This window comes from Schistocerca americana, chromosome 3, assembly GCF_021461395.2.
Source record: "Schistocerca americana isolate TAMUIC-IGC-003095 chromosome 3, iqSchAmer2.1, whole genome shotgun sequence".
Taxonomy (NCBI): Eukaryota; Metazoa; Arthropoda; class Insecta; order Orthoptera; family Acrididae; genus Schistocerca; species Schistocerca americana.
The window spans coordinates 272,194,423-272,217,914 of NC_060121.1; the positions used below are offsets into that span (position 1 = coordinate 272,194,423).

General features: G+C 44.1%; 1 protein-coding gene across 1 annotated transcript in view; it reads left to right on the top strand.

The window, feature by feature from the left end:
• The window catches only part of LOC124606011, a gene marked incomplete at its 3' end in the record, with an annotated part of 268,057 nt that overhangs the window by 29,923 nt on the left and 214,642 nt on the right, over positions 1-23,492 (top strand). The window contains exon 2 of the mRNA XM_047137974.1: positions 6,263-6,472. Within this exon, the coding sequence (XP_046993930.1) occupies positions 6,263-6,472 (210 nt within the window). The remainder of the gene's footprint in view (positions 1-6,262; positions 6,473-23,492) is intronic.

The window sequence follows — 23,492 nt, forward strand, 5'->3', positions numbered from 1 at the left end:
TTGCACCTCACCCAAATGGGTATTTAATTCAGCCGTAATTTCTTTATGCAGATCTGTTTTGATTGTGCCTAGCTGTGTTTTTATTGATTCGCTTACAGCATCTAATCGGGCGTTAACAGTCTCATTTTGTGTTTTTATAGTCTCATTTTGTGTTTTTACTGATTCGCTTACAGCATCTAATCGGGCGGTAACAGTCTCATTTTGTGTTTTTATAGTCTCATTTACTGCGTCAAACTGTTGTTTCAGCATTTCCATTAACGCACCGAGGTCATTTGTAGCTGCAGCGGGAAGAATTTGGACTTTAGGGTCACTTTCCCCTGTTACAGACATGGTTAGTTCAGTTTCCACACGGGAACCTACCGTTCGCGATCGTAAAGGGTATGGAATACTATTAACGTCTTCACTCCCGTCTCCTGTTGTCACCTGTCTCTGTTTACTATCTGCCATTTTCGTCAGTAAACCACGTGCTACGCAAGGCTTTCGTCGTTTGTCAGTGACGTGGTGAGTCCGCTAAGACCACCGCTCTCGCGTGAGCAACAAATGAAATTCTATCTTGCGAGAAGACAAGATGGAACCTAAACGTTTCAGACAAATGAATGAAGATGCTCTTCACTGCAAATTGCACACACTATCCACCATGTTGAAAATGTAATACAGCTATACTAACAATGGGGAGAAATAATTTCTATTATCAGACTACGAATAATTTTACTTTGAAAGATAAAATAAAGCAGATTTTCTATAGCGGGAAGGAGATAGAAAGGATGTGGATCGACTTGGAAAAGCAACGTTGCTACTGAAGCACTACACTGCGTATGCAAAATTCTGACTTACTTTTTGATGGCTTGAATACCGCTATGTTGTCTCAGCAAATTCACGTCTCTTTTCTTTTCTTTTCTCTCGGTAATTAAACCGCGTTATCGACCGTTATTCTCACAGAGAGACGATGTGTACATGAAACGACAGAACATTTATTAACACAAGCACATAGAAAATTTTCCAAGAATTTGAACTAATTTTTGGTCATGTCCCTGTTCGGGCGCCAAGTGTGATGTTACAAAATAGAAGTGATGTAGCTATTCAATGGAAAGTTGGAAATTAAGATTTAGCTTACTGTTTTATCAATCACAATTGGCGTAAGAATCATGGATTGACCATTGTCATAAAATATTGCATTATGAGATGTGAATAGTTTTTACTTGCGGTTTCGCGTGGCTTGAGGCAGTCACAACTAGCGTGCTATTGATTAAGAAGTTGCGTTATCGTCTTTCTAATTACTTCATGATCGTAGATACGATCATACCCGGTTGTGAAGTTATTGTTATGACAAAAAAAATTTCCTAAGGGACCAGAAAGTTCTTAAGGGCGCAAAAACAACTGTAACATCACACAAAAGAGAAATTCAATATTAAAGCTGATGCAAGAAGACGATAAAACAGTTTTCTTTTTATCAATGTAACACGCACATTGGACTGCTGATCTTGGAGTCTGTAATATTAGCAAAATGCATAATTAAAATGAAAATAATACTGAGGAGATAATAGAAATGAGCACTGCTGAATGATTCAGTATTCCCAGAACAAATATTTATTATAACTAAAACATATATCGTACCTTAAGCTTAATACTACAATAACGGTAGATTTTTATGTCCATATCATGTCCATGGAGCGCTCTTTTATATAGCCATTGTCCTCTTGAGTCGCTCGTGCTTCGTCACGGTAAGTTACAACAGTTCTTCTTCCTACACTTCACTCAAAACTTAGACGTACACGTTTTTATACATTTAGTAAAAATAATTAGATCAGACCGCCACAAATCTGCGTCCGTCTTACTTCAGAAAAACAGTAAAAGTCTTCTTAGCGCTCCAGGCTTCATTTGTTCTCCCTCGAACAAAATAGTGAAGGATCGTATATCTATCCGTATTTTTCTGTTTTTATTGCCGCCCAAAGACGACAAATTACATCACTAGAAAATTCCACCGTCGCTATGCGACGCCTCATTATACATTAATCATTATTTACAAACAAGTATTTGCCTTCTGGCTGAAAGTATTAACTACTCGTATTTGCTGTTTTAATGAAGTCAAAAATAGCGAATATCTCAGGCCGTAGGACGGCAATCCGTCACGCTGACCATTCGGCTATCGGGACGGACAACGTTCTAGACATATGTAGCCCACGTTACAAAAAATGCAATAAAAATCGAATTTTCAACCATTTTGAAAGAGACCCTGGTCTTAAGCCCCTAGGGTTAGCCTCTTATCAGCTCAGACAGCTGGACAATTTTGCTATGTACATTTTGCGTCGGTCGCAGTCTTGGATTCTAGACTGTAGCTGTGAGGAAATTCCACCGTCGTCTTCAGGCCACGAACTGCCGACCGCTGCCTGATCTCCCAGACCACTGACAGCCAACACTCCGCCACCATCTCAGCGAGACCGCTCTCCGACGAACCTGTTACCACTGTGTCGTCGGAGACCGCCGGGTACCCGCCGACGGTACAGAGTTGGAGTCTGGGCGGCACCACACCGTCGCCTCCTGCAAAGCTACACTACTGGCCACTAAAATTGCTACACCACGAAGATGACGTGCTACAGATGCGAAATTTAACCGACAGGAAGAAGGCGCTGTGATATGCAAATGATTAGCTTTTCAGAGCATTCACACAAGGTTGGCGCCGGTGGAGACACCTACAACGTGCTGACATGATTAAAAGTTTCCAATCGATTTCTCATACACAAACAGCAGTTGACCGGCGTTGCCTGGTGAAACGTTGTTGTGATGCCTCGTGCAAGGAGGAGAAATGCGTACCATCACGTTTCAGACTTTGATAAAGTTCGGATTGTAGCCTATCGCGATTGCAGTTTATCGTATTGCGACATTGCTGCTCGCGTTGGTCGAGATCCAATGACTGTTAGCAGAATATGGAATCGGTGGGTTCAGGAGGGTAATACGGAACGTCGTGCTGGATCCCAACGGCCTTGTATCACCAACAGTCGAGATGACAGGCATCTTATCCGTATGGCTGTAACGGATCGTGCAGCCACGTCTCGATCCCTGAGTCAACAGATGGGGACGTTTGCAAGACGACAACTATCTGCACGAACAGTTCCACGACGTTTGGAGGAGCAAGGACTATCAGCTCGGAGACCGTGGCTGCGGTTACCCTTGACGCTGCATCACAGACAGGAGCGCCTACGATGGTGTACTTAATGACGAACCTGGGTGCACGAATGGCAAAACGTAATTTTTTTCGTATGAATCCAGGTTCTGTTTACAGCATCATGATGGTCGCATCCGTGGTTGACGACATCGCGGTGACTGCAGATTGGAAGCGTGTATTCGTCATCGCCATACTGGCGTATCACCCGGCGTGATGGTATGGGGTGCCATTGGTTACCCGTCTCGGTCACCTCTTGTTCGCACTGACGGCACTTCGAACAGTGGACGTTACATTTCAGATGTGTTACGACCCGTGGCTCTACCCTTCATTCGATCCCTGCGAAACCCTACATTTTAGCAGGATAATGCACAACCGCATGTTGCAGGTCCTGTAGGGGCCTTTCTGGATACAGAAAATGTTCGACTGCTGCCCTGGCCAGAACATTCTCCAGATCTCTCAGCAATTGAAAACGTCTGGTCAATGGCGGCCGAGCAAATGGCTCGTCACAATACGCCAGTCACTACTCTTGATGAACTGTGGTCTCGTGTTGAAGCTGCATGGGTAGCTGTACCTGTACACACCATCCAAGCTCTGTCTGACTCAATGCCCAGGCGTATCAACGCCTTTATTACGGCCAGAGGTGGTTGTTCTGGGTACTGATTTCTCAGGATCTATGCACCCAAATTGCGTGAAAATGTAATCACATGTCAATTCTAGCATAATGTATTTGTCCAATGATTAGTCGTTTATCATCTGCATTTCTTCTTGGTGTAGCAATTTTAATGGCCAGTAGTGTAGAAGACGCCGCTGGCTGCCTCGTGCCGGCAGCAGAGCCGTGCCAGATACTCCGGTCATCGCCGCTGCCGTGTCGGCACCCGTAGAGTCTCCACTCTGTGTGTTAAGCTGCGTGCCTTCCAGCAGCGTGTGAGATTCTTTTAAGTTTTTATTTCTGTATTGGCCTTTGGCAGCAACGACTTAGCCGGAGAATCAGTAATGAAAAACCTGGTGTGCTATATCCTACGTATTAGGTTGGTGCATAACTTCGTAGCGCTTTTGTTTTGTATTCTGGTTGCTACTGGTTTGTTTATCGATTGTCATCTTTTATTTGTAGTTCATTGCTGGTATTTGAGACGACATTTTGTCATTTGGAGATAGTGACTGGAGCTGTGGACGCTAGAAAATGAAGTGGAGAAATCGGAATATTTCCTCTGTTTGAGATCAGCAGTAGGGGAGGGGGGGGGGATGACAGCAGCGGAGGCAGCCAGAAATATTTGCGCCGTGTACGGGGATAATGCCATCGGACAGAGCAGGGAAAGAAACTGGTTTTCTCATTTTAAGGAGAATCGTTTTCATGTTAGTGACTCTCCACGTTAGGAAGACCTTTGGGGTTTGATGAAGTGCGTTTAAAAGCATTAATTCACAATATCCACGTCAGTATACTCGAGAACTGGCAAATGTGACGGACTGTGATCACTCCACCATCCTGTTTCATTTGCATGCAACAGAGATGGTAAAAAAATCCGTTGTGTGGGTACCGCATGCTCTAAGCCAAAATCACAAATATCAGTGGGTAAGCCACATGTACATCTCTGCTTGCTCGCCATCAATTGGCTCGTGTACAGCACATGCCATTCCTATCCTGTATCGCTACTGGTGACGAGAAACTGTGTTTTTATGCTACGTAAGGAAAAGAAAGGAATGGCTGAGTCCAAATAAAGCAGCAACTCCATGTACAAAGACCTATGCGAACCCACGAAAGATAATGTTATGCTCTGGTGGAACAGCGGCGGTTTGATGTACCACGAATAGCTTCCCCGAGGTGTAACCATCACTGCTGACATCTATCGTCAACAATTGAGACGTCTTGCAGATGGTCGTTGGACCGGGAAGATTGGATGAAGTGATGGAACTCCGCCGTAATGCCCACCTGCATTCTGCTAGACTGACAAAACACGCTATACAGGAGTTGGGTTGAGAAGTCATTCCTCACCCACCTTACTCATCTGATCTTACGCCTTCAGGTTTTCACCTTTTCCACTCTCTATCAAACAACGTTCAATGAACTCCCTTTCCGGTGAAAATGTGCTCCGAACATGAGCCGATGAGTTCTTCTCCTCAAAACCACGTGTTACCCCAACGTTGGCAGACTGTTGAAAATAGTGAAGGATAATATATTATTGATGATTAAAGCCTATGTTAAGTCTATAAACTTAAGGAAAAACTCTACGAACTTATTCACCAAACAAATATAATATAAGCATATTAGATAACACTAATATGGTACACTTTGTACATGCAACTTCTCACACTGGGTCCATTGTGGCTGATGTATAACTGTATATCCGCTTCTTGGAGAAAAAGGGTAATACTGACATAATCAGCTGTGGACAGTGCCGAAACAAGGCTATCACAGATGCAGGCTGGGGAATTACTGTATGATAAAGGCCGTTGGAAACTCTCGCGGATGTCTGCTGTAACACAGGCACACAAGTATCACATGTTTCACATCTGAAATCTTAGGTGGGTGTATGTCCAGCAGAATGTGTATGTCGCAGGCTGTTTGCTTCGGCTGCCGCTCCCAAAAGAAATATTACGAGACAACGTCAATACGGGCCAGAGACGAGGGCGCACCGAAAATAGCTATCCAAATCAGATGTTGTAACTGTTTTGTTCACAGACTTTCTCTGCAGCCTGCTACAAAGTCGCACTGTCTCCTCTGCCATCATACAAACCCAAGATGCCCCAAGTGCACCCCCGACCTGCCGTGTCATGAGATCACAATGAAGCACCCAGCACTCATCCATGGTGGTTGTGTGGCTAAAGAAGTCATCTTGATTAGCCTGATACAGCTGCAACATTTTCACTGCTGCCCCAGTTCGGCAATAACAGAACCAAGCGGACGGTGACGTTCGTCGCGTTCAAAATGTGACGCAAGATATTTAAAAGTTATGCTTGACTGACTTTACCTTCGTTTCTATTGTAATACGTCGGTCTTCAAGCACCAGAGCCACCAGTTTTCTCGCAATTCCCAGTTTTTGGGTATTCAAAAGTGATTGTCGCTACAATCTACTGAATAAATGAATTCAGAATGTGTTGCAGGTATTCTCCTCCAGTGTCTTTGCACTGTTGCCAAAGTTCTGGCAGCTGCATAGCAAACCATTCTTTGAGGGCACGCCGGCGCCACTGGTAGACTGCTCCAAGTTCGTTATTGGTGGTGAACTTGTTACCCCACATGACGTCTTTATTGCGACGAATAGGGCATACTTGCTAGTACCCAGATCAGGTGAATATGGAGGATTTGTCAGCACAGTAAACCCTAGATCACGTGCGGTGGCAATGGTCTGGTGGGTTACACGTGGCTGCCCATTTTCGAGTTGGAGCAGAATGCCAGTACCCCACTTGCCACAGAGGCGTTGTTTAATGGGGCAGAGAACTGCAGTAACGTTCACTGTTGAAGGTGGTTCTGGGAGGGAAACAATCCACCAGCGGTATTCCTTCCTGATCCAAGAACACTGTTGCCATTTGTTTCTGCACGAATATTCCCGGCTGTGACTTTTGGGACGAGAGTTCCCAGTATGCTTCCAAGCCACAGACAGGTGCTTATTTTCTGGAGTCTCATGGAAGAATCTAGACACGTCGGTGGTGACCAGAAGTTAGACGTTCAAAGAACTCCGCTGGCTCTGCACTGTTCTGTTGCACCAACTGTTGGCATATCTGCACAGCCTTCTTTTTCTGCGCAGTGGTAAGAGAATATGACATCCACTGTGCACACACCTTCTTCGTCTTCAAATCCTCATGGATCATCAAACGTGATTCGCCTTTCGCCTGTGGCCGATTATCAAGTTCAAATGGGTCAAATGGCTCTGAGCACTATGGGACTCAACATCTTAGGTCATAAGTCCCCTAGAACTTAGAACTACTTAAACCTAACTAACCTAAGGACATCACACACACCCATGCCCGAGGCAGGATTCGAACCTGCGACCGTAGCAGTCCCGCGGTTCCGGACTGCAGCGCCAGAACCGCACGGTCACCGCGGCCGGCGATTATCAAGTCATTGACACGCTGGGCATTGTTTGGTTTTTGGTTTTTGGCGCAGCTGCTGGACGCCCAGTAGTTTTGGGTCTCTCAGCACAGTCCCTGCCATTTCTGACCTCTGACACACAACGATACACGAATCTGCAACTTGGTGCAGTCTCCCCACATATCACTACTAACCTCTTCTGGATGGCTGAAGCAGTCATTCTCATCATAGTTCTTTCTAGGGAGAACAATGCGCCTACGGGATGCAGCAACACCATCTGGTGGCAGGAGCGAGTACTGTAGTCAATCATCGCTCATACACTGAGACACATGTCAAGCTGCTACTTTGTAGGAGTTACAGGGAGAGTGCCAATTAATATTGAACGAACTGAATATATTACCTACCAATTTCTTCTTCGTGATTCTGTTAATGCACACTTCCACTAACTCGGCACGGATGTTGCAGTGCTGTTCCCCTTCAAATGGAGAAAACGAACTACCACACGACACTCCGTTTTATTAATGGGCTGCAATATTTTATTTTGGCTCCTCTACCGTTTGCGACGATATGTTTCAATGTGTACCAGGGCTGTAGGTACATACCTCTAAACAAACAAAATGTTAATTACGCAGTTTGGCGAAGTTGTTATATACGTGAAGAATAGAATGTAGCCCGTATATGCCAAGTCTGAAAGAAAGGAAACAGACATGAATGTCAGAACTACAGGGCTATTAGTCTTCTGAATTCTTGTTATAAGTTGTATGCCCGAATTCTGACAAAACGACTATCCCCAATCGTTAAAACTGTACTGTCTGATGCCCAACATGGCTTTCGAAAAGGCAGATCATGCTCGGACTGTATCTTCACCATGACACAACTAATAGAAAAACATTGTGAATTCAATTTACCAACTTGTCTTGCCTTAGATGACTACGAAAAGGTGTTTGATAAAATAAATCGAAACAAAGTGCGCGAAATTTTAAGAAACAGTGGCGTTTCACCTCATGTTATTAGATGTACAGTGTTTATATATGAATAACAAAATAAAAATAAAAATAGCAGGCAGAAGACTTAATATGGCTGAAATAAATCAAGGACTTAGCCAAAAGTATCCCCTCTCACCCATTGTTTTTAACATGTAAGATATTTGTTAACATCGAGTGTAGATTTAAGTGTCAGGAAGTCGTTTCTGAAAGTATTTGTATGGAGTGTAGCCATGTATGTAAGTGAAACGTGGACGATAAATAGTTTAGACAAGAAGAGAATAAAAGCTTTCGAAATGTGGTGCTACAGAAGAATGCTGCAGATTAGATGGGTAGATCACATAACTAATGATGAGGTATTGAATAGAATTGGGGAGAAGAGAAATTTGTGGCACAACTTGACTAGTAGAAGGGATCGGTTGGTAGGGCATACTCTGAGGCATCAAGGGATCACCAATTTAGTACGGGAGAGCAGCGTGGAGCGTAAAAATCGTAGAGGGAGACCAAGAGATGAATACACTAAACAGATTCAGAAGGATGTAGGCTGCAGTAGGTACTGGGAGATGAAGAAGCTTGCACAGAATAGAGCAGCATGGAGAGCTGCATCAAACCAGTCTCAGGACTGAAGATCACAACAACAACAACATATGTGTAACCAGAACTTGCTTACAGACAATAAAACATTTAAAATTAACGATATGGATGTTAGTACACTACTTTTTGCTGACGCTCGATCAATTATTAGTCAGAATGAAAATGACTTACAAGAAGCTGTCTTTAATTTAAGTAAAATAGCCTGGGAATACAATCTGATTGCCTCCATCACCAAGACAAAATAAATGGTATTTTTAAGACACCAGCCCATTCGAGTTAAAGCTGAAATTAACAAGCAGATCATGAAGCAAGTTAATACGTGTAAATATTTAGGGTGCAGTATTACATATAGATGAGATGTGGTGCTACAGAATAATATTGAAAATTAGGTGAAGTGATAGGGTAGGAATGAGGAGGTTCTGCACAGAATCGGAGAGGAAAGGAATATGTGGAAAAGAATGACAAGGAGAATGGACAGGATGCTAGGGCATCCGTTAAGACATCAGGGAATTACTTCTATAGTACTAGAGGGAACTGTAGAGGGTAAAAACTGTGGAGGAAGACAGAGATTGGAATACATCAAGGAAATAGTTGAGGACTTAGGTTGAAAGTGCTACGCTGAGATGAAGAGGTTGGCACACGAGAGGAATTCGTGGTGGGCTGCATCAAACCAGTCAGAAGACTGAGGACTCAAAAACAAACGTATAGGGGAAACAGTAAAATACAAAATAGGTTAGACGTATTTAACTATTTCTGTGGAACTGTGGACCTTCACGCAGGGTATTGGGAAAGGAAGTCCACAGACATATTCCACTAAAGTTCTGTAAGGTTATGGCTACACCAGCACTCTTTGTGGATGCGAAAACTGGGCTCTTAAGAAGAGAGATGAAAAGAGAATAGAAGCATGCGGAGTGAATTTCCTTAGATAGGTGGCTGGATATACTTTGATGGATAAAAATAGAAATGATGACATCTGAGCTTACTAATATGCAAAACATAATTGACATAATAAACCAACACTAGTCAAGACGGAAAGAACATATAGACCGTATGCCAGATGCAAGAATCACTAAACCCATAAAACAATGTAAACCAAGAGGCAAAAGATCTTTAGGAAGACCAATTCGCTACGGTCGGAGATTCGAATCCTGCCTCGACCACGGATGTGTGTGATGTCCTCAGGTTAGTTTGGTTTAAGTAGTTCTACGTTCTATGGGACTGATGACCTCAGAAGTTAAGTCCCATAGTGCTCAGAGCCATTTGAACCATTTTTTTTGAAGACCAATTAAGAGATAACCTGACCAATCGTGAAGAAGATGGAACAGACTAAAAGGTCCAACCCTTGTTGTAGATGTACATGTGTACTCTTTTTTCTAGGTGATAATTAAAACTTTACTAGACAAAAGTATCCCCTCTCACCCATTGTTTTTAACATGTAAGACAAGTAAGACATGGGACAATCGCTCAGCTTTCCAGGGGCTCAAGAATTCAGCGAATAGTAATTTCACACTCAATAAATTCACATATCAGGCCTCCGCTGTGTACGTCCATCCAATCCTTTCACGCCAAGCGAAGATACACAGGTGCTGTCTTTCTCTTTCACATAGATATATTAGAAAAAGAACTAAAAATTTATCTCACGTTCTATAGGCAATAATTTCTAGTTTTATAAATGTAAAGCAAGTGCCTAACTCCGTTCACTTCAGATACTCATCACCATTATTTATTAGCACCTCAAAAACGTCATTGTTTGCTCTCCAAGTGTGAGATAACAGCCCGCAAATATATTTGTTAAATGTCCTTATCGGTGGTATTCATATAAAAAGCAGCTCTTCCATTAATTTCCCTTGTGCAACAATGCAGCTATAGAATTTTATGTTTTATGTTATGGTCCTGTGGTTATTTGTAACTTTCCAGCACAATCTTCGGTGTGTATTTCACTAATATCATAACGAACAGTAAAATAACTCCTTTGCTGCAGACACTAATCGATTAGCGTATATGTTTCACCTCTCACATTTGGTTCCCAACGTCTTGAAGCTTGGTGCAAGATCGTGATGTTGCAAATACTTGTAAGCGCCACCCGGGAACTGGGTGTTTGTGTTGTGCTCATCATTTCATCATCATTCGTGAAAAGTGGCGAGATTGGACTGTTGTAAAGAATGGGAATTTGTATGGGCGCTGATAACCGCGCAGTTGAGCGCCCCACACGACAAATACATCATCATCATCGTCATCATTCTTGTAAACAATGAATTTTCTTCCGCTCCCGCCCCCCTCCTAATCCCCCCTCTCTCTCTCTCTCCCTCTCTCTCTCTCTCTCTCTCTCTCTCTCTCTCTCTCTCTCACACACACACACACACACACACACAGACACACATACACATACATAAACATACACTAGCACGCACACACAAGTTACGTTTCTTTCGCGTCTGGCAGATACGATGATATTCGTCTCAAAGTTTTTGTCAATTTATGCTGAAGAATCGTTCACAAAGACGAAAGACAATGTATTTTCACAACTTTGTTGGAATAGTTTTTCTCAGAGACAACAGATCCATGTAAAACACTGCACTATTACAAGTGAAATCGTAAATCATCAACCTCCCTTGCGACGTGTGCGTGAAATATGCATATACCCTCCGCTTGTCGAAATTCCGATGTTCAACTGTTTTCCACACTCGTACAAGTAACCATACGAACTCATATGGTGGGAGTCAGTAGAAAATGATTGGAAACAGAAAGGAACTATATAAAACTGTTTAACAACCCTATTTAGTGGCGCGATTGGATATTCACAAACAGGGAAGATGAAACTAAGTACTATACGCAATTACTATGGAGTACACACACATCCCAAATGCAGCGGCAGCATGTCCCAATCGCCCCTATAGTAACGTTTACAATATCATCAGGGCCGCGTAGGCTATCTAAACTGCACCTTCGGCGGCGGCAGCAGAAATGCACTGCTGTGCTTAACTTAAGGACGAAAGTAACTTTAGCATAAGTATCACTGCTAAGTAACATTGCTCTATGAAACTTGGACCATACACAGAAAGAACAGCAACAGTATCGTGCAGACGAACAGAGATGATGTTTTCATTCAAAGACAGTCGCGATTATTGAGAATTCTCTGGACATTATAAACGGTGGGACGTGGTTCTTAGTAGTCTGTGATCACCATGGAGGGCAGCGCATGCTCTGCAAAGTGTTCCCACGCTGGTCACAAGGTTGGTAAGTTCTTGTGATACGGCGTGCCATTCCTTCACCAGTACTGCTGTCACCTGCTGGACGGTAGTTGGTGATGCGGACATACTGCAGAACGTCTCCCAAGCTCATTCCACGCATGCTCGATGGGATTTAAGCCGGGGAATGGGCAGGCCAGTCTATTTGCCGAGTATTCTCTCGTTCCAAGAACTCGTCCACCCTCACTGTTCGATGCGGTCACCCCCTGTCGTCCGTAGAAATATTGTCAGGAGCGAATGCACCCCGAAAAGAAGCACGTCGGAAAGGGGTATAGTATCACAAGAACTTTGACCGGCGACTGTACTGTGTTGAAAGATTTGGAGGTCTACACACGCATGCTAGACTATGCCTCCGTACGCCATAACACCTGGACCTTCAAAACGATTTGTTCGACAACGTTTCTGAGTGCATTACGTGTTCATATCTCTCGCCATGTGCGGGTACGTCCAAAATCACTACTCAGACTGAATCTGCTCTCATCCGAGAAGAGTACACATTAGTCTATTAGCTATGCTCTTGGCACCGTCTCAGACGGTGCCGTCGATGTGCTGGTATCAACAGTGCATAACGTACTGGTCGTCTGTCAAAGAGACTACCGTCAAGCAGTCACCGTGTCACGGTGGGGTGTTAGGTTGCGTGCCTTGCAGTCCTGTTTAACGAGGCTTGGAATCGCACCCACTGTTTGACGTGGGTCCCTTCTTGCCTTTTGCGCAATGTATGGGTCATTTGTTGCTGTAATTGACAGTGATCGACCACCTCCTCTGCGCAGCAGTGCCTTTGGTCCAGAACGCTCCCCACGCACGTGAAACAGTACGGTGAGCAATAACCGAACTCCTGGACTACACCAGTTACACTTCGTCCTTCTTCCAGTTTCACAATGATTCTTTCCCTTGCAAAGTCATCCAGATGTTGTCTCCGGGCCTTGTTGTAATGAAGAACACTACAGTACACCGTAACTTCTCGCTGATTGCCATACGCCGCCTTTCCTGTTGCTGCAGCTGCCTTGTGTTGCAGAGTTAGTCCCATTTGATGCTGTAGTCACGTTGATCTCACGCTATGTGACTCCCAACTTACTATGTACGACTGGGATACCTCTGACAACATGATCCCGCCCTTTCATTCATTTCCACCGAGCAGTTAATATGTTATCTCGTCATTAAGTTTTGCAGAGCAGTGTAGTTACACAGTCATTATTAACTTACAGATGTGAAACATGCGCATGAGGTCAAAAATTGAGGGTTGTACAATGAGCATTGGAAAGGTGCATATTAGCCATGAATGGGGGCCGAAAGAAAAACGAACAAGTGGATAAGAGAAAAGACAGTAATTGAGGGTGTAACAGTGTCTGTTACAAATCTGAAAAGGAGATGGGCAGAACATGTATTAAGACGAAATGATGCACCATGGAGTAACGATATTGTGTGTTGAGTTCCTGCGAAAAGATATAAAATAAGATAAGTTAACGAAATAAAGAAACAAGCATCAGAACAAAGTAAGCTGCATAAAGCTTAAGATTATAATTTATGGGGAAGTTTGGAAGAGACCTACAACAAGCACTAGATAATAATGGCTTCTGCTGATTCTGCTGTCGATGATGTTTTATGTCATTATTCACTCCTTTAATTTTCTGAAGAGAGAAATCTTTGATAGAGTATAACTGCTCTTGAAACTGATGATAGTTTTGTTCTTCACGGCTGTTAACAGTCCAAATAAATGAGATAGTGTTCTTGACTGCTGACAGGTAAGATAAAACAGCATTAGCATAATGTGGAACGTCACTTAAAAACACTAATCACCATGGTTATCACTATGAAGATATTCAGCCTAAGTTTACTTGTGGCAAAGACAATTCGATCATTGACCGTGTGTATATGTCACTAGTTAACTGTTATGAACGATTATCTCTTTCCTTCTTTCCCCTGTCGACTTCTTCACTCCCCTCCCCCTCCCCCCAGCCTTTCCCCCTTCTCCACCATTTTCTCTAAAATATGAGTTCAGAATGTTCTAGACGTTTCGAGCTGTCTCAGAGAGGAACGTGCTTGTCTGTGTCAGCGATTGTCTTTGCACAGGAAAACGAGGTTGCTCTCCAGACGGACGTCGTATGGAGTATATAATAAGCGGTAATGAGCGCCGTTCGCTGGTGCTAATCAGTTCGTAGCCGGGCCAACTGGACACCGGTACTGTATATATATATGACCATGAAAGCAAAGGTAGTTTTCTTTTTATATATATTACTGGCAATTATGCAGAAAAAACAAACTTAATTACGTATATAGACAGTTCATTCAGTCCGGGAATCGAGAACATCGGCCATTTTTGCCTATTATTAATATTGACAAGATATCGGACCGAGGGATTCCACGGTCTTTGAAAATGTTTTAATTTTAATAACATAAATTTGACATAAAGTCATGCAGGAGGCCGGCGACTGTCTTTGTAATAATTAGTAGTTCTCCATGCAGGCTGACAGGGTCGCAGAGATAAAGGTCAAACGTCACGTAAGGAATTACTTTATTACTTATATGAGGCCTTCGGAATTTATCCATCATCAGATATCCAGGAGCGATTACTGCACGTAGATATTTCTTTAAAGTCAGTACCGCCATTAGACTGTTTTTCATTTGCAGTGTTACATTTACACGATCATGATTTCGGCTTTAGCCATTATCAAGTGTTTTAATGTTATGCAGTACCTAAGATGGCATACTATCGTATTTAAAATACACTATTTAAATACATTATGCTATCTTAGGCACTGTACAACATTAAAACACTTGATAAAGGCACGTATAAAGCCGAAATCATGATCGTGTAAATGTAACACTGCAAAAGAAAAACAGTCTAATGGCGGTAATGACTTCAAAGAAATATATTATGACTGTGGCTCCACATTATGAAAAAAAAATTATGTACGTAGATATGGCGTTTCGAGTTGTGTGAGGCCGGCCGAAGTGGCCGTGCGGTTAAAGGCTCCTGGGTACGCCTTTCAATCCAGTATCTGATTTCGGAATCTCTGTGTGGCCATGGTGTAATCTAACTGAAATCCTCCCGTATCACCTGGCCTTTTCCAAGTATACCTCCTCTTCTTGTGATTCTTGAACAGAGTATTTGCTATTACTAGTTGAAACTTGTTACAGAACTCAATTAGTCTTTCTCCTCTCTTACTCCTTGTCCCAAGCCCATATTTTCTTGTAACCTTTTCTTCTACTCCTTCCCCTACAACTGAGTTCCAGTCTCCCAAGACTATTAGATTTTCATATCCCTTTACATACTGCATCACCCTTTCAATATCCTCATACAATCTGTTCATCTTCAGCTGGCGACATCGGCATATATACCTAAACTATCGTTATCGGTGTTGCTTTGCTGTCGATTCTGATAAGGCGCTGCAGTCTGGAACCGCAAGACCGCTACGGTCGCAGGTTCGAATCCTGCCTCGCGCATGGATGTTTGTGATGTCCTTAGGTTAGTTAGGTTTAACTAGTTCTAAGTTCTAGGGGACTAATAACCTCAGCAGTTGAGTCCCATAGTGCTCAGAGCCATTTGAACTATTTTTTTGAGTTGTGTGTGAAACAAATATTCGCAGATTAGTTGTTTCAAGGTGTATGTGAAACAAGTATTCGCACACAAACAACTTGAAACGCCATATATACGTGCAATAATCGCTCCTGGATATCTGATGATGTATAAATTCGGAAACGTGTCATATGAGCAATAAAGTCATTTCTTGCCTGATGTTTGATTTTACCATTGCGAACCAGTCCCCTGAACACAAAACTACTGAGTGTTTTAATTCCAAACTATAGGAAATACTGCAGTCAACCACAAGTGTAATTTACAAAAACAGCTCCGATGTTCTCCAACGACAATGGATAAAATAAGGGTTTTAATTTCCAAGTTTTACGTCGGATAACAAATGACAAAAGAAGTATTTTTTCACCTGATATAATTACAGATCAACAGTTTTCGGATTTTTTCATTCACGTGTACTGTGAAACCTTGCCTCTTGCCAAATTTCATGATTCTAGCCCGTCGGGAAGTACGATATGGATTTTGACAAGTGTTTGCGAATATCAAAATATGTGACTTAAGTGGCCGTATCTTTTGATTACATTCACTTAGAAGTTTCAAATTTTTACATCTTTAGCGGACCATGGACCTCAGTATGTGACAGAAATCTCAACTTATATGTCTAACCGTTACTGAGAAAAAGGGTTTTTAACAGTCGAACAGACAGATGGGCAACAGTTCGATTCTGTTAGGGTTCCTTTTTTTACCGACTGAGGCACGAAACCTTCAAAAAGGAATAAAATAAGGAAAAAGTAAAAGCGGCTGTCGTTAGCACATTTTTACGACGTTCAGGTTGCTATTAATCAGCGAACTAATTTTTCTGCTGCTGTGAGTTGTATCTTTGATTATCAGTCACTCAGGTGAAGCAAATGTCGTAAGTAGAACGTGTTCTCATTACACCACATTCGTTGAATATCTTTGGAGTGAAAGTTTAGGAGCTAAGAACGAAATTTTTTTTGCCAATATGCATTGTCTCTCATATCTTGTGACGACGTATACTTAACCTATGAAAAATAACAGTTTCTAATTACACGTATTTCCATTTGTGTCCCCATCATTAACTGGTCGTGCTGTTACTAACAAATAAATCCATAAAATCAGGACAAATACGTGTAACAATATAAAGTTTAAGACTGTACAAAATGCAAAAAACGGCGTTATGCCGAAAGTTACGTGACATTTCCTATTTGATGTTGGTGACATGTGCGGTATACTGTACTCACTCCTTAGATATTCCTACAGTGGGTTCACCAACTTAGAATCAAACTGACATCTTTCATTATAACCTAGACCTCGGTCTACACTACAAATCAGTTTGCCACCACAAACAATGTTACAAAACGTAAGATACAGGCAATATAAACATTGTCAGCTTTCTGTTCTGTCTGGATTGCACGCTCGCAGCGTGACAAAAGAGAACTGCAAATAGATTATCTACATACGGACTTATTCAGCTGAATTTTTCGGCGGTTATCTGTTATGAAAACCTTTTTACGCTCAGTCCCCCAAATAACAATTATGCCTTTCTGGAGTTTCTTGCATCATCGATTTACGTACGCATACTATAATGTAGCCAGCCATTTCTCGCTGGTAAGGTCGTTACAAAAAGGGTACTGACAATGCCTAGCTAAATCGCAAGAAAAAGGGGAATACGTATTAACATTCCCACAACACCAATTGTTTCTCATATCACGTGACGACGTATACTTAACCTGCCGCCGTTGGATAAGCAGCTGCCAGCAGCAAGTCGTATACTCTTAGCTCATTTCTTTGTTACATAGTTTAATTCTTAATTTTTTTGCGTGTTTTTGGGTACTTGCATTGTTTAATTCATAAATTTCGGGCGTATTATAGTATTTGAGAGTTGTAGCATTGCGTTTTAGTACCTGAATTATGTAAAATCGCGTAGTCTCTTTCCGCAGCCGAGCAGTGTGTCAGCAGTGCGCAAGTAGCAGCATTACTGCATTTACTAGGCAATCTTGTATTTTAACAATCGTTTAAATTTTGTGTCGAATTGTTTGTGCTCTCTGTGGATTAGTTCACACGTTCATTGCACAACAGTTTTTAGCATGGATAGGGACTGCAACTACTGTGTTCGGATGCGGGCTGAGTTGGCATCCCTTCGCTCCCAGCTTCAGGCAGTGTTGGCTTCGGTCACACAGCTGGAGGCTGTTGCCAATGGGCATCACTGTGGGGATACGGATGGGGGTTTGTCGGGAACGGCCAGCTCGTCCCCATCTCCCGATCGGACTACGACTGTGGCTGCCTGGGATACTGCCCACATTGAGGCTAACCCTCACCCGTGGTAGAGTGGGAGGTCGTCTCGAGTTGTGGCAGGGGGTGAAAGACATTCCGGAGGGCTGAACGGAAGGCCTCTCCAGTTTGTCTGACGAACCAGTTTCAGGCTCTGTCTCTAGCTGATACTGATCTTCGGCCGGACATGGCTGCTTGTCCTGTTCCAGAGGTTGCCCCTCAGTCTGCAAGATCCTGGCGGTCGCAGAGGGTGGGCTTACTGGTAGTTGGGAGCTACAACGTCAGGCGCGTAATGGGGCCCCGAAAGCCGTCGCCACACGGACCGTGCTGTCGAACGTTAACGTTGAGCGTGCCGAGTTCAACGTGCTGCTGAACGCTCAGGAACGATGCGACTTGTGCACACGGTACGTGGGCCCCAACGTGGTATACGCGATCGCAACGCACTCTAGCGGCAGTAGTGGGATGTTTCTAGCTCGTAAATCACACTGTTTACTCAACGGACGCGCGTAAAATTCCCACGTTAGCTCTCTTAAAACGCACATTTCCTTCATCGTCCACAAAAAGGAAAGTACCATGTCCAATCAATAAGGACACAGCTTATAAAAGTTCGATTACAAACAGTGCGGTACAAATTTGGAATACTTCTCCGCATAGATAAACATTATTTCATCATTCCCACATTTTAGTAAAACCCCAATGTCAGCCTTACTTGATCACTGTTCCTACCCAGTAGCAGAATCTTTGCAATATGTGGATTATGAAGCTTAACAGAAAAAGGAGCAAAATATCTTTATACAAGTAGCGCAAGCTGTCCTGTAGATTAAGCCAATCGAACAAAGTCACCTCTCAAAAAAAGGTGAACTTATATTTACATAACATCAAATATTATATTATATACTTATATTAAACTAATAATAAAGTATCAGAACCTAATAAAAACGCGAATGTTAGGAAAAAAAAGGAAGTGAAAATCTCCGACCCAGCTGGGAATCGAACCTGGGCCCCTTGGCGTGACATTCCGCCACGCTTACCACTTTTTTTTTTTTACAAATACATAAATAAGAGTTACATACAAGTTAAATGAAGGTGATAATAAAAAATAAATAAAAATCCGTATTCCAAGCGGATTTTTTTATCTTGTTTGTGGGAGCAGGAAGGCAGGGTAAACAAACAATCTTTATTCGTACAATTGTACCATCTTAGGAATAAGAAAAGGATCGAGAAAGCAAAAACAAGGCAAAAACAATTTGGAAGCCAGAAAATCAACGTAAAGGCCGCCCTTTTTTTTGTGTAACATGAATAAAGTAAATGACAATCCTAGTCACGGGCGGGAGTGAAACTGAAGTTATCATCTGCAGCACAATCCCTGCAGCACACGGTGTCGTATCATAAATCTGGCAGACAGCCATATAATCATGACCATTTCTGCCTTTGTGGGCGGCATATATTTATGTATTTCTCCTGCGTCGACCATGTAGGGCCAGTTTTCTTCTCAGTGTGCTGTATGCCAATATAACTGAACCGCGCAGTATTGTCTCTAGTCGTTCTGCTGCAGGAGTCTTCTCAGTTCTGAGACACCCCAGCTGTCGGGCGGATTGTGAAAAACGCTTCCTAAAAAATTGGAAAAGTAAGTCCTGTATTTCGTATGACTCCGTATGAGCTCGTGTTGTTCTTGTAAATACATCCAATAATCCACCACGGACTTAATATCGTACGAATACAAATATTTCGTCGCATGTCCAGCGATCCAATTGACCGCATACGTCTTTTGTTTGGGAAAAAAGGTCTTGTCCGGTAGAAAAAGCACATCCGATGTGATCTCTGTGTAGTTAGTGCGCCGAAGGAAGGCCAATATTCGACGCGTCAGCATCCAGACGTCCCTCGCTGCGCCACACACTAAACCATGTTCTTCCGTTGCTAACAGGCCACAGTTTGTGCAAAGAGGAGAATCGACCATATGAATTGTATGTAATCGACTCCTGGTCACAAGTTTACGGTTTATAAGAATGTACCACATCGATCTCGCTGCTGTTGACAGTAATGGAGTATGCACTGCACACCAAATGTGGTTCCACGTTCTCGACGGGTATTTGAATTCCATTACGTTGCGGGCATGGTGATCCATCAAGCACCTATAGATCTCCCGAGTGGTGGATATTCTCGTCGAAGGTACTTTCAGACGAACATAACTGTAATCAACAAGAAATGAGGCAATGTGTGCAAGAGAAGGCGAAATATTGCCCACCGCAATAGGGGGTTCGTACGAAGGCGGAACAAGTACTTCTATCAGAGCTGACGTTATGGTGTGCTTTCGGTGTTGCCAATTTCGTATCATCGCTCGCATGTAAAGCGCCAGAGCTTTGTTTCGCACGTTTGTGAGGTTGAGGCCACCGTTCCGGAATTGTAGCGTTAACGTGTCATATGTGATCTTAAATAACATACCAGTACTAACATAGTAACCAAAGGCAGCCATGAGGCGGTCTGCAATACCCTTCGGTATTGGTAGGATCTGCGCTAAATGGGGCAGTCGTGACGCTATGTGAACGTTAGTGTATGTCACACGCTGGATCATGTCAAAGGCTCTCAGTGAGTTGTTCCGTATCGCCAGACGAACATTTTGCAGAAGCCGCCGAGAACTCGCCGCCACTGACCGCCGTAGTGAACGGGTAAATGTGATCCCCAGACATCTCAGCGATTCCACCGTCTGAAACGGTCCCGGTACGTCTTCCAGACCCCGTCCAATGTGCATAATTTTGGATTTCGTCATGTTAATGACACTGCCTGCCGCCGTCCCGTAAGAGTCTAGATATTCAACAGCCTGATGCACTTCATGACCTGATCTGACAAGAAGGATCAGGTCGTCCGCATATGCGTGACAAACGAAGGAGGTCTCATTAAGCGCTATCCCAGTAAGTGAGCGCCTCATAACACACATCAGCGGCTCAAGCGCTATCGCAAACAGCATCATGGAGAGTGGGCACCCTTGTCGGACGGAGCTGTTAATAGGAACCGAGCCCGCTTCCCGACCGTTTACAATCACCTTCGACGTAGCCCCTCTTATTAGCCTCATAATGATGGAGATGAAAACAGGTGGAATCTCCATTCGGCTCATGACTGACGCCAAGAAGTCATGGTTTATCCTGTCGAACGCACGATCGAAGTCCACAGATATCATCGCTGCTCGCATTTTACAAGTTTCCGCAAGGGCGATAACGTCACGGTATTCACTTAACGCCGAGGAGATGTTGCTTCGCACCCCTAGGCAAGCCTGATCAGGGGATATTGTCCTGGATATCGCCAGCTTGAGACGAGACGCTAGTAGCCGTGCAAAAATTTTATAATCGGTGTTTAGCATAGTGAGAGGCCGATATTGATTAACACTGCGACTCCCCGCCATCTTCGGGATGGGAAGAAGAAAGCCCGTCACAAAATCCGACGGTAGGCGCATGTTTGGACTCATCGCCTCATTGTACATCGACACCAACTGTGGCATCATCATGTCCACGAATTCTCGATAAAACTCTAGCGTAATCCCATCTGGCCCCGGTGATTTATGGGCTGCTCCTTTTGTGAGTGCCACCTTTATATCGTCTTCTGTGAGTGGCTCCATAAGCGCTGCCTTATCCGTCTCTGTCAGTGTCGTTTGCAGATGTTGCAGTATCTCTTCCCCTACCTGACGGTCCGTCGGTGTACCGGCATAGAGATGGCGGAAATGCTCTAAAAATTCATTTGCAATGTCCTGTTGTGTTGTCAGTTGACGGCCATCTAAACCGTGGAGCACTGTTACCAATGCCCGGCGGTAACGCTTATGTTCCCGCGACACATGGTGCATCGAGGTACGTTCCCCAGTGATGGTGTCGAGACATCTTGCCCGTATTGGGATGCCACCCAGTCGTCGTCGCGTGATCGATAGGATTTGTGCCTTGACACGATGAACTTCCGCATGATGTTCTGCAGACGGCACCTGGAAGGACAGCTCACGAAGCATGGTGTAATAATAATCAAGAGTGTCTCTCTGCCATCTCGCCTTATCCCGACCATACTGTATTAGAGCTCTTCTTATTGCCGGCTTAGTGCACTCGAGCCACCATTGAAGCACGGAGGTATACGTTGGTAGACGGCGTTGACATGTGGCCCATACCTCCTCGACTCTCTGACGACATTCGGGGTCCGCCAAAAGGGACGAATTGAGTTTCCATGTCCCGCGGCTTCTCCACACACTTTGCCTAGGGAGTGACATGGTACAAATGTAAACCAGATGATCAGTAAATGCCGCAGGCCATCGTTCCGCGTCGACCACCTTATCCTGTAGGCCAACCGAAACATATATTCGATCGAGTCTGCTCGCCGAGTGACTGGTAAAAAAAGTATATCCCTCACGGTTCCTATGAATCATGTCCCAGGTGTCGCTTAACTCCAGATCCCGGCATAGCACATGCAATTCACGACAGGTATTGTAATGTGGTGTCTGGTCTTTTTGGGCTAAAACACAATTGAAGTCACCACCTATAATGAAATGATCGAATCTGCCGGTAAATAAGGGCACAATCTCTTCCGAATAATATCTCGCACGCGCCCGTCTGTTTTCTGTGCCGGAAGGGGCATAAACATTGAGAATGCGAATTCCATTAACAGTTATCGCCAGTCCTCGTGCCGAAGGTAGATAAGCCAGGTCTCGGACCGGAATCCCGTCCCGGACCAATATCGCCGTTCCACTGTCGTTGTTCGAGGGCGGCGAGGTGTAGGAGATGTATCCATGTACTTCCTGGAACTCAGGAATGTAAATTTCCTGCACCATCAGTATATCCACATCCGACACGTATATCATGTCCCTAAACAACTGCTGTTTCACGGGCGATCTAATGGTATTTACATTCACTGTCCCTATTCTGTATGCCTGGGGTCGAGTAGCTGTCATCTCCACATGATGTTAAAATGACAAAGTTTCACCGTGTCGATAGTCCCTTTGCACATCCGCCGAGGGTCGCCCGAGGAAAGTGTCCCTGCGGCATTAGGTTTCTTGAGATGCGGACGGATGCAAGGCCCCGCCAATAGAATGGTCCGCATCGGTGATGTCGTCGTCCTGCTCATACCAGCTGATACTATTGGTGTGCTCCAAATTTTCCTGTGCGGCATTGATGTGTGACATCTGTTGTTCTTTCGCACCTGTAGACTCTACCGCCGAAGGGGTAGCAGGCCCCTGAGCGGATGCGTCGTCTGAACGATATGACATCATTTCACTGTCCGAATTCATATGATCTGCGACATCCGAAGCTTGTGGTTCCGTGTCAGACAGGTCCATAGTGTTAGACTCGTCTGGGCTCCCTAGAAGAGAATGGAGCGTCTCCGCAGAGTTTAGTCGGCGCTTCTTGCGGCGCTTTGGCGAGCGTTGTTTGCGGGCCCTAACCTCTGCCTCTGGTGTTGGCGCATCTTGCATCTCCTGCGTTCCCGCCGCCGCCACAATGCCCTGGGGCCGTTCCACTTCAGCTTCCATGCCTATTGTGATGCTCTCATCCTCTTTCTGCGCCACCTGTAGTGTCTGAGATTGGAGGTTGGTCGGAGCCATTCCTTCTTCAGTGGCGTCCGAAGGCGCCTCAATCAACTGCGGCGTCGGTTCGATGGTGCGCTCCGACCTCGGCGTCACCTCCCCGCGAAG